The sequence below is a fragment of the Pseudochaenichthys georgianus genome, chromosome 10, assembly GCF_902827115.2.
Source record: "Pseudochaenichthys georgianus chromosome 10, fPseGeo1.2, whole genome shotgun sequence".
Taxonomy (NCBI): Eukaryota; Metazoa; Chordata; class Actinopteri; order Perciformes; family Channichthyidae; genus Pseudochaenichthys; species Pseudochaenichthys georgianus.
Genome location: NC_047512.1, coordinates 40531857 through 40543484, shown reverse-complemented (window position 1 = coordinate 40543484; position 11628 = coordinate 40531857). Strand labels below are relative to the sequence as shown.

The following is an 11628-nucleotide window of genomic DNA, read 5'->3' as shown; positions in this document are numbered from 1 at the left end:
TGTCCTCAAGGACAAAATACTGCAGAGGACAAAGGCCTTCAACCTTCCTCAGCTGTTTGATCTGCTGACCTCGAGGCTGGAGACCTATTATGAGGCACGCATCGTTGACGTTGCCCTTGGACGCTGGGAAGCATTCCAGCGAGCAAAATTCCTCCCCCAAGATGGCAACATTGCAGCATCGCATATTCAGCAGGTAATGGATATAACAGCTGAAAAAACACAACATGCTATAGGTTTATCTCTACAGAATCAATACGCACATATGTCACTTGTGTAACAAATACATGTATCCTTGTTTGACTTGTGATTTTGCAGATTGAGGACAAGACGTTTGTGGTGAAGGGATCTACCCAAACGTATGATGTAGACATGGACTTGGAGCTGTGTTCTTGCCCTGCAGGACAAACAGGAGCGCCTTGTAAACACCAAGCAGCAGTGATGACACATTACAGCTGTTTGTCACACTCTTTTCTACCGAGAAACCCAGAGATGAGAGCAGAGCTGATGAAACTGACATCGGCAGGTCAAGTCAATATTTTAACAATAACTGGTGTAATGAGAACATTTCATGTTTTGATTACAAAATAAAGGATATACAGTGTTTATTTTTTAATTTATTTTTTGATCCCTTAATGTTTTTTAGAAACCATCTCTTTGGATTTCCTCCAACCCCTCAGACTTGAAAGGCAATCATGTCAGTCGTTTAGAAGTAAGTAATAAACTAAACTTACATTAATAATGGTGTAATTATATAAAATAATTGAAACTTTAAATCAAAATAACAAAGTAGTTAAACTATATTATCCATGTCCTTCACTAATACCATGTGAGACACACATAATTAATGTATCTCTTGGTATCTGTAGGCACTCATGAACCAAGCACTACGCCTCAGGAGCAACAAGATGAAGGTTTGTTATAAACATTTCAACACACACACACACACACACACACACACACACACACACACACACACACACACACACACACACACACACACACACACACACACACACACACACACACACACACACACACACACACACACACACACACACACACACACACACACACACACACACACACACACACACACACACACACACACCCTAACCCTATAACCAACACATGCCCAACCCTAACCCGTACCCTTAACCTTATCCTTACCCTAATCCTAAACCTAACCAAGTCTTCACCCTAAAATTAATGATCCCCCTTATGGGGACCTCCAATTTGTCCCCACACGTGACTATGTAAACAGATGTAGGTCCCCACAAGTATAGTAATGCTAGACCACACACACACACACACACACACACACACACACACACACACACACACACACACACACACACACACACACACACACACACACACACACACACACACACACACACACACACACACACACACACACACTTTTATTTCCCCTTGGACCATGACATCAGAAAAGTATGGTATGACTAATAAAAACCTTGAACCTTGATACAAACTCCAGTCCGGTAGGTGGCGGGAAAGTACCTATTCTTCGGTTGACTACCGCTAATGACCCTCCAAGAAGGAGAAGAAGAAGAAAAGGAAGAGTGGACAGTGTTGCAGACGGTCTCAGAATGTTTGGAAACGTTTTGCTCTTGCTGTTTCTCTTCATTAATATCTACAATGACCCTGCTGATGCACAGAAGAAAAAAGAGGTGACATTTATTCTGTAACACACACCGGAAAAAGTTAACTGATATTTCTGCGACGTTTCAAAAGTCCGTGTCAATCCGAGAAGCTAGGCTAAATGCAACCAGGACATAGCTAACGTTCGCTTGTTGTAAGGAACTATGAAAAAATCGAATAATTGCGCAACGCATCACATGCATCTGCTATTGGCTCATGCAGGGGCACAGTCAGCGTTAGCTCTCTGAACCATGGATGTATAAGAACTCTGAACACGGCTTCAGGAAGTACAGACTGCATCAGGAAGTAGACTGCTACAGGAAGGACAAACTACACTTCCTCTTACACGCCTAGAATGTGAATCAAGTTATCCTTTTATTAAACCTTTCGTTATTCAAACCATCTCTGTATTGATTGCTTGTATCAAGCATAGTGATACAATGTAGTATCCTAGTAGTAGGAATAGAACAGAACAGATTATCAGGCCGTTTTATGTGCAGGTTGCCAGCCATAACTATCACGATATGCCCATAATATTACATTTCTGTTAAATAGGTTTTCCTCTGCCTGAATGTAAAACAAAGAAATACATTTATGAACATCTGATCATATGCAATGTCACTGCTTAATTGTTTTTTATTAATGGATTGTTTGTTGTGAGTTTATGACTTTCATAACCAACATGCCAACCAATGGTTCTAGTGCGAAGGAGTAACTGTTTGAATATAACCTAAGAGTTTATACATTTGTTTTAACGTTCCCTATCTTGATCCCAAATGCTGCATGGAGTTGTATCAGGATGGCTGTTCTAAGACTCTGAGGTGTCTGTGTCCTGTGTAGACTCTGCTGTCAGAGAAGTTGACCCAGATGATGGAGTGGACCTCCAAGCGATCAGTTATCAGGATGAATGGGGATAAATTCCGTCGCTTTGTGAAGGCTCCTCCCAGGAACTATTCGGTGGTCATCATGTTCACTGCACTGCAGCCACAGAGGCAGTGTGGGGTCTGCAAGTAAGACATGGGGGCCCCTGAGAGGCAATGCTTTTATTTCTATTCTTAACAGTGTATTTAAACAATGTTTTCATTTCAGACAAGCTGACGAGGAGTTCCAGATGCTGGCTAACTCGTGGCGTTATTCCTCTGCATTTACAAACAAAGTCTTCTTCGCATGTGTAGACTTTGATGAAGGATCCGACGTCTTTCAGATGGTGAGACAACATAAAAAACGAAGCTCATTGAGTTAGACGTTTAGAAGTTAGAAGTGTGTGATGTTGTTGCTGCCAAAGCAGGTTTATCCAAGTTCTAAATCCAAGAGTTTGGTTAGCGCTGCAAAGGTTTAAAGGTTGAGTTATTAGTTTAAGTGCATGGACATTAATAAAGTAATGTGCTTGTGTTGCAGCTCGGTATGAATTCTGCTCCGACCTTCCTCCACTTCCCGTCCAAAGGGAAACCTCGCAAGTCTGATACCTATGAGCTGCAGGTCAGAGGCTTTGCAGCTGAGCAGCTGGCCAGATGGGTGGCAGACAGGACTGATGTGCAGGTAAAACATTCATCATCATTTCCGTACGTTTACCATGACGATATGACCACAACTTGAGTTTACCAATCACACGTTTATGTGTTTCTTAGATCCGCGTCATTCGCCCTCCCAACTACGCAGGGCCTCTCCTGCTGGGCTTCCTCCTGGCTGTGATTGGAGGACTGGCATATCTGCGAAGACACAATTTGGAGTTCCTCTTTAACAAGAACGTGTGGGCCTTCTCTGCACTGGTAACAGCCACGCACACACTGATGACCTACTGGTGATAATACTCTGTAAGATGTGAAGAAGGGGAAACGGTCTCGTCGGAGCGTTAGAGGATCTTATAAAGCAGAACATTTGGGTGAATCTGTTCCTCACGTTGAAAAAGGATATGTTAGACTTCAGGTTCTGCACATTCCCGAATGCTATTCTTTTCAGTTGCTATATTCTCCATGCTTTAATACTGTTTGTTATTTAGATTATTATCAGGTGTTGGTTATATTTGTTCATTGCCCAGACGTTGCAAACGCCAACTAAAGAAAAACAAAGACGGCGTCCAAATCCACATTGAATCTTACACAGTCCACTATACCTATAAACAATAACACTGCATTAAGTTATTTAAATACACGTTAACGCAGTCAAAAACATATACCCTTCCACGTTTCCGGACTCGCCGGTCTTACTGGCGTAAAGCCATTTAGCTCGACAGGCCCCAGTAACCTGCTTCACAGTATTCATCGCTGTCATAAACATTAACAAACATCTATATATACAAAACTATGGCAAGTCGGTGGTTTTAATTGAAATAAAATTCAAAGAATATACTTAGTGTCCTGCCAACGTTAGCCTTTTACCCAGTGGCTGGGAGAACGGCTCTTACAGAGGGAGGTCCAACAGTAAATACAGGTGTGTACGGAATAGATCAACATTGTAATGAATAGATGGATTTAGATTGAACTTGAAGAACGTGCAGCCAGCCCTCGCAGGACTACAAGTACCTGGTTCATTAGATGTACTGAAACAAACTGAACCAACCAGAAGGATAATGGTAACGAGTGCAAGGCGTGTGAGTAATCAAAGCTACGCCGAGACATCGGTATCGTCCGATGTTAGCCGTTTACCACCATGGGCACATCGGCCGATAAGGTGACATGCGCTGATGGCAGTCGCCAAGGTTTCTGTTTGGCTCGGTGACTTCTCCTCCTCTCCCCTCTGTGGGGAGCTGCTGCTGCGGGGGGGGGGGCATGCTGCTGTTCCGGCACACAGGTGGATCATTTGTGCTGTGTTTGTGTATTTCAGTGCTTTGTCCTGATCATGACCTCGGGCCAGATGTGGAACCACATCAGAGGTCCGCCTTATGCACACAAGAACCCCAGCACAGGGCAAGTGGTAAGAAGAAAACCCTTTCTTTATGATGTGTGAACAAACCATCCAAACAGGATCTAACTGTGTTTCTTTCCAGAGCTACATCCACGGCAGCAGTCAGGCCCAGTTTGTGGCTGAGACTCACATCATCCTCCTCTTCAGTATCCCTCGACCTGTGTTACGCTTAATACTGAGCCAGACCCCCACAAACTGATCCTTAGTGATTCAAGATGACAGCCTTTGCATTGTTTCTCGCCCCTTTAGCTTTGTTGTCTGTTGTTGTTTTTAAAGCCTTTCATTATTTCCCAATAATAATATTATTATTGTTTCTATGTAATATGGTTATTAGGGTTGTTTGAGTAGACTAATGTTATGCCCAGCATGCAGTTGCATTTTAAACCTTGACCAAACTGTCAGATGCTGCTGTTACCATGGGAATGGTGCTGCTGTGTGAGGCCGCCACCTCTGACATGGACATCGGAAAGAGGAAGAGTATGTGCACACGGACCCACAAAGATGATGATGTGTTTCTGTTCCCATTGTCACCAGTATTTCTGAGCAAGTGATGGCCCCATCTCTCTAATCTGAGAGGAAGGGTATGGCAGAGGCCAAGAGGAATCCAAACAGCCTCCACATTTTGGACCGGATCAGAACCACAGGGCAGACACACATTTGTTTGTGTAATATTGCAAGAGAGGGCATTTGGCCTTGGCAGAGATCTGCCCTCTGAGATCCATTCAGATTCCACCAAGGGACCTTCCAAGATGTTCCACACACTACACTAAATATTACAAATGTCCACTAGTTTAATTTCAAACGCACATTATGTCATTGCTGCTTCTCTGCCCAACTGAAGTCTGTGATTGTATTCAAACGTGTGTGTGTGTGTGTGTGTGTGTGTGTGTGTGTGTGTGTGTGTGTGTGTGTGTGTGTGTGTCAGTCATGTGTGTAGCAGGCATTGGTCTGGTGATGCTGTTCTTCAGCTGGCTGTTGTCCATATTCAGAGCAAAGTACCATGGATATCCATACAGGTAAAGACTGTTGGTCTTGTTTTAGCTGCAGCTATTGGCTGGCGTCCTGCCGTTTGTCCTGTTGGCTAACCTCATCTTGTTTTCTATGCAGCTTCCTGATGACTTAGAGCTCAACAATGCCTCCAACTTTAAAGCAAGTCTGAACAGGGAGTTCCCCAAAATGCTGCTAACAAGCAGAGTACTGTCCATGGAAATGCCCCTTTTCAGCCGGCTAAGCCATGGCTTGTCTCATATCTGTTGAGCCACAAGTGTGTGTGTCAACACACACATACACACTGTGCCTTCAAAGACTCACCAAGCAATTCACTTGCCAACAACAGAGCAACAACCAGTATGCATGCTACACTGGTGTCTTCAGTCCAGGTCCTACTGGACACAAATCTGTCTGCTTCTTATATTTCTGAACTTCCCCTGGGAGCCGCTATCAGAGGGTTCTCAGCATTCTGAAAATCTGTACTTTTGGTAACATCTTAGACAGCTCTAGTCCTAGGATGGTAATATATGAAGGTTCAATTGTGACTATTTTCTGTGGTAGTACACATGCTTAGTATCCACTCATCAAAAAGCTTTTTATTTAGAAAGAATCAACACCTTTAAAGTGCTCCCTTATAAGTAGACTTGTTAATCGCATGAACCCATTGAAACTCAGAAACAAAGGTATTTATTGCGGGCAACTTCACTCTCAATATTTATGTTTGTGCCTTAAAGTGCCCCGCTACTGGGCTGTAGGATGACATGTCCTGAAGAAAGAACTAATAATAAAGTCATTATTTGTAAAGTGATTTGTATAACTCTTAAGGCAGTCTGCATTCATTACTAATCCCACTCAGTGGTGGTCAGTTTATAACAAGTTAAAGGATGCAATGACCTGAGCTAAAGGAGTATCTGTTTGGGGGGAAAAGACCATCTATCTATCTATCTATCAAATAAACGACCACCACCTGGTGGATACACAATTAAATGAAATTGCCCTTTCTATGTTTTTTAAATCAAACACTCAGGGTTTGCTTTGAACCATTTTGTAATCCAGTAGTTGAAAGTAGAAGTAGGTTAAGGGATGAGAGTTTTATAAAGTGTACCCCCACCCCAATTCATCTTCAAATAGCCAAGTATGAAATAGCAGTTTGGAGGAGAAAACAGTGGAGTGGAACACTTCTTCTCTTTTCCAATTAAATCACATCTACTAAGAGTACACTATATAACTCATTTGGATTAATGAAGTAACTTGAGAATAAATCTTTCTTTTCAGCTGTAATAGGTATATAGTGAACTGTTCAAATGGAAAAAGGTACAGATGGCAACTTAACTACTTTCTCTTAATGTTGTCACTTAAGATGAAGCAAGAACAGCCTTCACTGGGAGTGGGATTGTAGACAAACTCATTCAAATGGATACCCAGAAGTACAAACCATGTTGTGTAAAACAAAGTGCTTTGAATGTCTGTGGTTACTTGAGGTGATTTTTTCTAATATTAAAGTGCCTTAACTGACTCGGTGTTTGCCTGTTCTTCTTTCTTTTAATTTGTGTTAGCATTATACTGAGCATTTGACCAAAAGCACACAAAGGAACCATATCTCCTGGCAAGACATAGTATTTATTATCATCAATGACATATAATTCAAGATTCAAAGGTTTTAATGTCATATGCACGAAAGCTACAGTGTAGAAATGGCAATGCAAATCTTATGACCGGAGCTAATAATCATAATATCTATGATTTAAATATTTCAACAACACTATGCTGGGTTCTGTGACCACCACTGATCTGATGGCTTCTTTGTAATGCATTATTTTAGTCTACTATGAATATTCTGCTGAAGTATATTTGACATATTATATTGTTAAACAGAGGTAGGAGAAGTACTCAGATCGTGTAAAATTAGAAGTATGTGTAATAATCTATTACAAACATTCCTGCATTCAAAAGGTCACTCAAGTAAAAGTACAAAAGTATTAGCATCAAATATACTTAAAGTACCAAAAGTACTGAATATGCAGATTGGTCCATTTCAGAATTACATGATAAGTTTGATAATGATTGATCTTTAAAGTGTTATTAAAGCTGGTGAAGGTGCAGCTAGTTTGAATGACTTTGTATACTGCAGGGTAGCTTGTGAATTTACTCCGGGTGGAACTAAAGTCTGATTTAAGACTTGATTATATTTCACATAATTCATCCAGATATGCAGTAAGTAACTAAAGCTATTAAATAAATGTAGTGGAGTCAAATTACACCATTTACCTCTGAATTGTAGTGGGGTACTTAATTACAGTACTTGAGTGATGTACTTTGACTTCCCACCTCTGTTGTTTGAGAAGATGTAGTTGGAGCTTCCAGGTCGTTCGAAGGTTTGGCCGGTGGTGGGCAGTATTTGCTAAAACACTGAAGAAAATAATCGAAGAAGAGAGCTGGAGTAAGAGACAAGATGGCGGACTCTGAAAACAACAACGATGCTTCCACCGCAGAACCTTCTAAACTATGTGATCTGTTAGAGCGGGGCTGGAAGATATTTGATGATGTAGATAGTACAAATGAACCGCTTGCCTCTTCGAGTATCCAGGTTCGAGTTAAACGCGGTATCGGTATGTTGGAAGAGGCGTCTACAATGGTGGCTCAGCTCGACCTGTTCAGCTGCAATGAGGAGCTGGAGGAGGTGGCCACGGCCGACCTGAGGTACTTGCTGCTGCCCGCGCTGTGCGGGGCGCTCAGCCTGAAGCAGAGCGGCCGGGACCGACGGCTGGAGATAGTCCAAACAGCCCGCACCTACTTCATTGATTTCTTGAAGAGATGCCATGAGTATAATCTGTCACGGTTTGAACTTCCGACTGCGAATGAAAACTCGAGTCCTTGCGAAGCATCAGAAAACGAATCCCCTGCGGCTCCGGTAACGTTAAGTTGCTTATACGTATTACGTACACTAGCATTAATGACAGTAAATAGGTGTGTGTGTGTGTGTGTGTGTGTGTGTGTGTGTGTGTGTGTGTGTGTGTGTGTGTGTGTGTGTGTGTGTGTGTGTGTGTGTGTGTGTGTGTGGTGTGTGTGTGTGTGTGTGTGTGTGTGTGTGGTGTGTGTGTGTGTGTGTGTGTGTGTGTGTGTGTGTGTGTGTGTGTGTGTTCAAATTCAAATATACCATTGGATCAATTGGCAGGAGGGTGTGTCCCAGTTTAAAGTGTAAGTATAAACTGAGGGGTTAGCAGCACTGTGCTTTATTCTAAATTAAGTTATCAAAAGTTTCGTATTTGCATAATTTCCGGATCGACTTGACTTGGTCCTGGTTGGTTTTCCATTGGCGAAAGTTGCGGCTTCTACCTGGTACTCATACATATTCTTTACTATCCTCTATGGAAAAGAGACAGTACCTGGTACTTAAGGTAATTTCTAGTCGAGCTGAACAATGCAGTGGAAAGGAGTAATTGCACAGTTGGAAAATGAGTAAGTTCTGAATTGTAAAGTGTGGTTCTTGTTCCAGTCTGTCCCTTGCCAGCCAGACCTTGTTTCCATGGCAGTACGGAGACAAGCTAAGATCGAGCGCTACCGTCAGAGGAAGGATCTGGAAGCCAGACTGACGGATGTACGCAGAGCTGTGGACAGCGGACAGGCCGACGATGAAGTCACCAGAGACTTTTACCTTCTTAACGTTCAGAGATGGGTCACTGTGTGTCTGGAGGAAATAGAGAGCATTGACCAGGAGGTGGAGATACTCCAGAAGATGGATGGTCTGAAGCAGGGTGCTGCCAAGCAGCCGGCTCAGCCCGCCAGGCCCGCCAGGCCCCCCATGAAGCCTTTCATAATCACCAAGGACATGGTGCAGGTGAGACTGTGTACTCAACTAGGTATTCACTAGGGAATGCAGAAGTAGCAAATAACAGACCGCTAGAACGATACATTAGCTTGTCTGAAATCTGTCAACCAACATAGGCTTAATGATAAATTATCAAAGTGCATGTCTGTCTGCAGGTAGCAAGAATTAGCTGGACAGAAATGCTAGACTTGGTTTGAAGTCTTTTCAGAGATGTTAGCAACTGAACCGAAGTGATAAATGAAGGGCCCAACTTCATGTTGTAGTTCCATTAACGTGCCCTGCAACATTGTGTGATTCCATGTGTTTGTTCCATTCCCAGGCTAAGGTGTTCGGGGCAGGTTACCCCAGCCTCGCCACCATGACAGTGGATGAGTGGTATGATGAGCACAAGAAACGAGGGCGTCTCCCCGACCAGGGGATACCCAGGGGGGTTGATACGGAGGAGGACACTGATGCGAAGGAGAGAGAAGAAGAAGATAAAGAGAAGAAGGCTGAAAATGATGACGAGGAGTCACGGCTTGAAAACCCAGGAACTGGGATGATTACAAAGAAAGTCACCGCAGAGGTTATGGAAACCGCCACAACATGGGCTGACCAATCGGGTTCCTCTTTTCTGCTCTAGTCGGTCCAGGGAGTGAACATCCTTCACAGTTCGGATCCTTAAGACTGATTGGATGAGAAGGTGATCACAGCATTGTAAATTATTTTCTAAATGCTACTGATGTTTATCATCTACATGTTGCCAGTCTTTTACAAGGCTGGATTAAAAGCCCCTCTGTGGTATGATGTGTTACAGTGAGTCTTATATAATCTACATTTTGGCTGGACTGAATCAAACCCAACTATGATGCCACTGTTTCTGCTTGTATAGCCTAACTCTTTCTTTGTAGAATAAAGGCACTGAAGAAACTGTACGTCTAAAATCAGTGTAGAGGATCTGTTAGAAATTAAAACACCGCTTACCAAAACCTAGGTCCATTTTAGTAACAAATTATGACTAAGTCTGATTTTAACTTATTTTTCTCAATTTGCTTGAAATGTGTGCATTAAATAATTCCATCCCATCCATCGTTGAGTATCACATCAGGATCTCAGAAGCATTTATTTAAGTAAGGAACAACAGTTGTGTGTAAAGCTAATCCATGTGTTTGTGAAGTTTGGCCTCACCACCCATATGCAGCCACTGGCATAGCTCATAGACTGGAGCACATATGACAACATGACTCTTCAACATCAGAGGAGGAGGTGTGCTCATTGGAAGAAAGGCCACCTGTCACACGCCAGGCCAAAACCATGGAGGGCGGGAGGAGAGATCTGCTAACCCAGCTGGGACCGCAGGCATTCCACTTTCCAGCATGCTCCTGGCTGATGAGAGCAAACCCAGGCTAACCCTGAACAGGACCATGTGGCCAGAGGCTCCTGGCTGATGAGAGCAAACCCAGGCTAACCCTGAACAGGACCATGTGGCCAGAGGCTCCTGGCTGATGAGAGCAAACCCAGGCTAACCCTGAACAGGACCATGTGGCCAGAGGCTCCCCGGTTGGCTCCTGCTCTGTGGGGTTGAGCGCTGCAGGACTCTTAGTATCATTATAGATGCTTGCGGCTCACATGCCCAGCCGTATCATCCGCCGAGAGTTTGGATTTGTTTTCTTTACATTCTTCCTGATGCACATTCAAAATTGCTACCCTGACATAACAGTGTAACTGTGTCCTTTTTTTACTGTCAGTAATTTGTGTATTATTATTGTACGTTTCTGAACAAATGCAAGTGTTTGGGTCATTTTAGAACCGGTAGGCTAAGGGGGAATTCTTTTGAGCTTACTTTACCTTTTTTTGATAGCTAATGCAGCTATTTTCAGATCATTGTTAAGAAATGATGATTAAAAAAGTGGTGGGGACATCTCCCTAGCACTCCCAATGTGAATTACACACATGCCTTTTTTTTTTAATCCATTGCCTAATTTGTCATATTCTTATCTCTCATGTCTATTGTATTTCATTTTGAGAATTTCCTATACACATTGTTTGATTTAATAATAGTTTTCATAACATTTATCTAGTCAAGTTCAAATATTCTTGTGCATCGTTTCCGCGTGTGAGAACGGCCCAGCTGTCATACAGTATCTATGATTTCTGCTATGCAAGTAGCTGCGTCCCTTTTATATAGATGTTGCTGAGACAAAGTGAGAAGGTGAACATTATCTCTTCTGACCTAATCCACAACAAAGTTAAATCACACCGCA

At 42.8% G+C, this 11628-nt stretch overlaps 2 protein-coding genes across 2 annotated transcripts; both read left to right on the top strand.

Annotated features, from left to right (window-relative positions):
* Positions 1 to 1549: 1549 nt before the first annotated feature.
* LOC117453853 (dolichyl-diphosphooligosaccharide--protein glycosyltransferase subunit MAGT1-like) lies at positions 1550 to 7071 on the top strand. Its single transcript, XM_034092868.2, has 10 exons — positions 1550 to 1691; positions 2503 to 2672; positions 2752 to 2869; positions 3061 to 3201; positions 3291 to 3431; positions 4486 to 4575; positions 4649 to 4712; positions 4969 to 5043; positions 5492 to 5582; positions 5674 to 7071. Exons 1-10 carry the CDS (start codon positions 1611 to 1613, stop codon positions 5687 to 5689), a joined length of 987 nt encoding a protein of 328 aa, XP_033948759.1. The 5' UTR covers positions 1550 to 1610; the 3' UTR covers positions 5690 to 7071.
* An 825-nt stretch (positions 7072 to 7896) lies between these two features.
* Positions 7897 to 11314, top strand: igbp1 (immunoglobulin (CD79A) binding protein 1). Its single transcript, XM_034093190.1, is given in 4 exon segments — positions 7897 to 8467; positions 9053 to 9394; positions 9705 to 9896; positions 9899 to 11314. Coding segments are annotated over 4 exon segments (1074 nt in total). The 5' UTR covers positions 7897 to 8008; the 3' UTR covers positions 9980 to 11314.
* Positions 11315 to 11628: the final 314 nt, after the last annotated feature.

Excerpts from the sequence above, each read along its gene's own strand:
- LOC117453853 (XM_034092868.2), top strand. The coding sequence starts at position 1,611 with ATGTTTGGAAACGTTTTGCTCTTGCTGTTTCTCTTCATTAATATCTAC. Across the intron at positions 3,202-3,290 it reads CAGACAGGACTGATGTGCAG|ATCCGCGTCATTCGCCCTCC; the intron begins GTAAAACATTCA and ends TGTGTTTCTTAG. Across the intron at positions 4,576-4,648 it reads ACCCCAGCACAGGGCAAGTG|AGCTACATCCACGGCAGCAG; the intron begins GTAAGAAGAAAA and ends GTTTCTTTCCAG.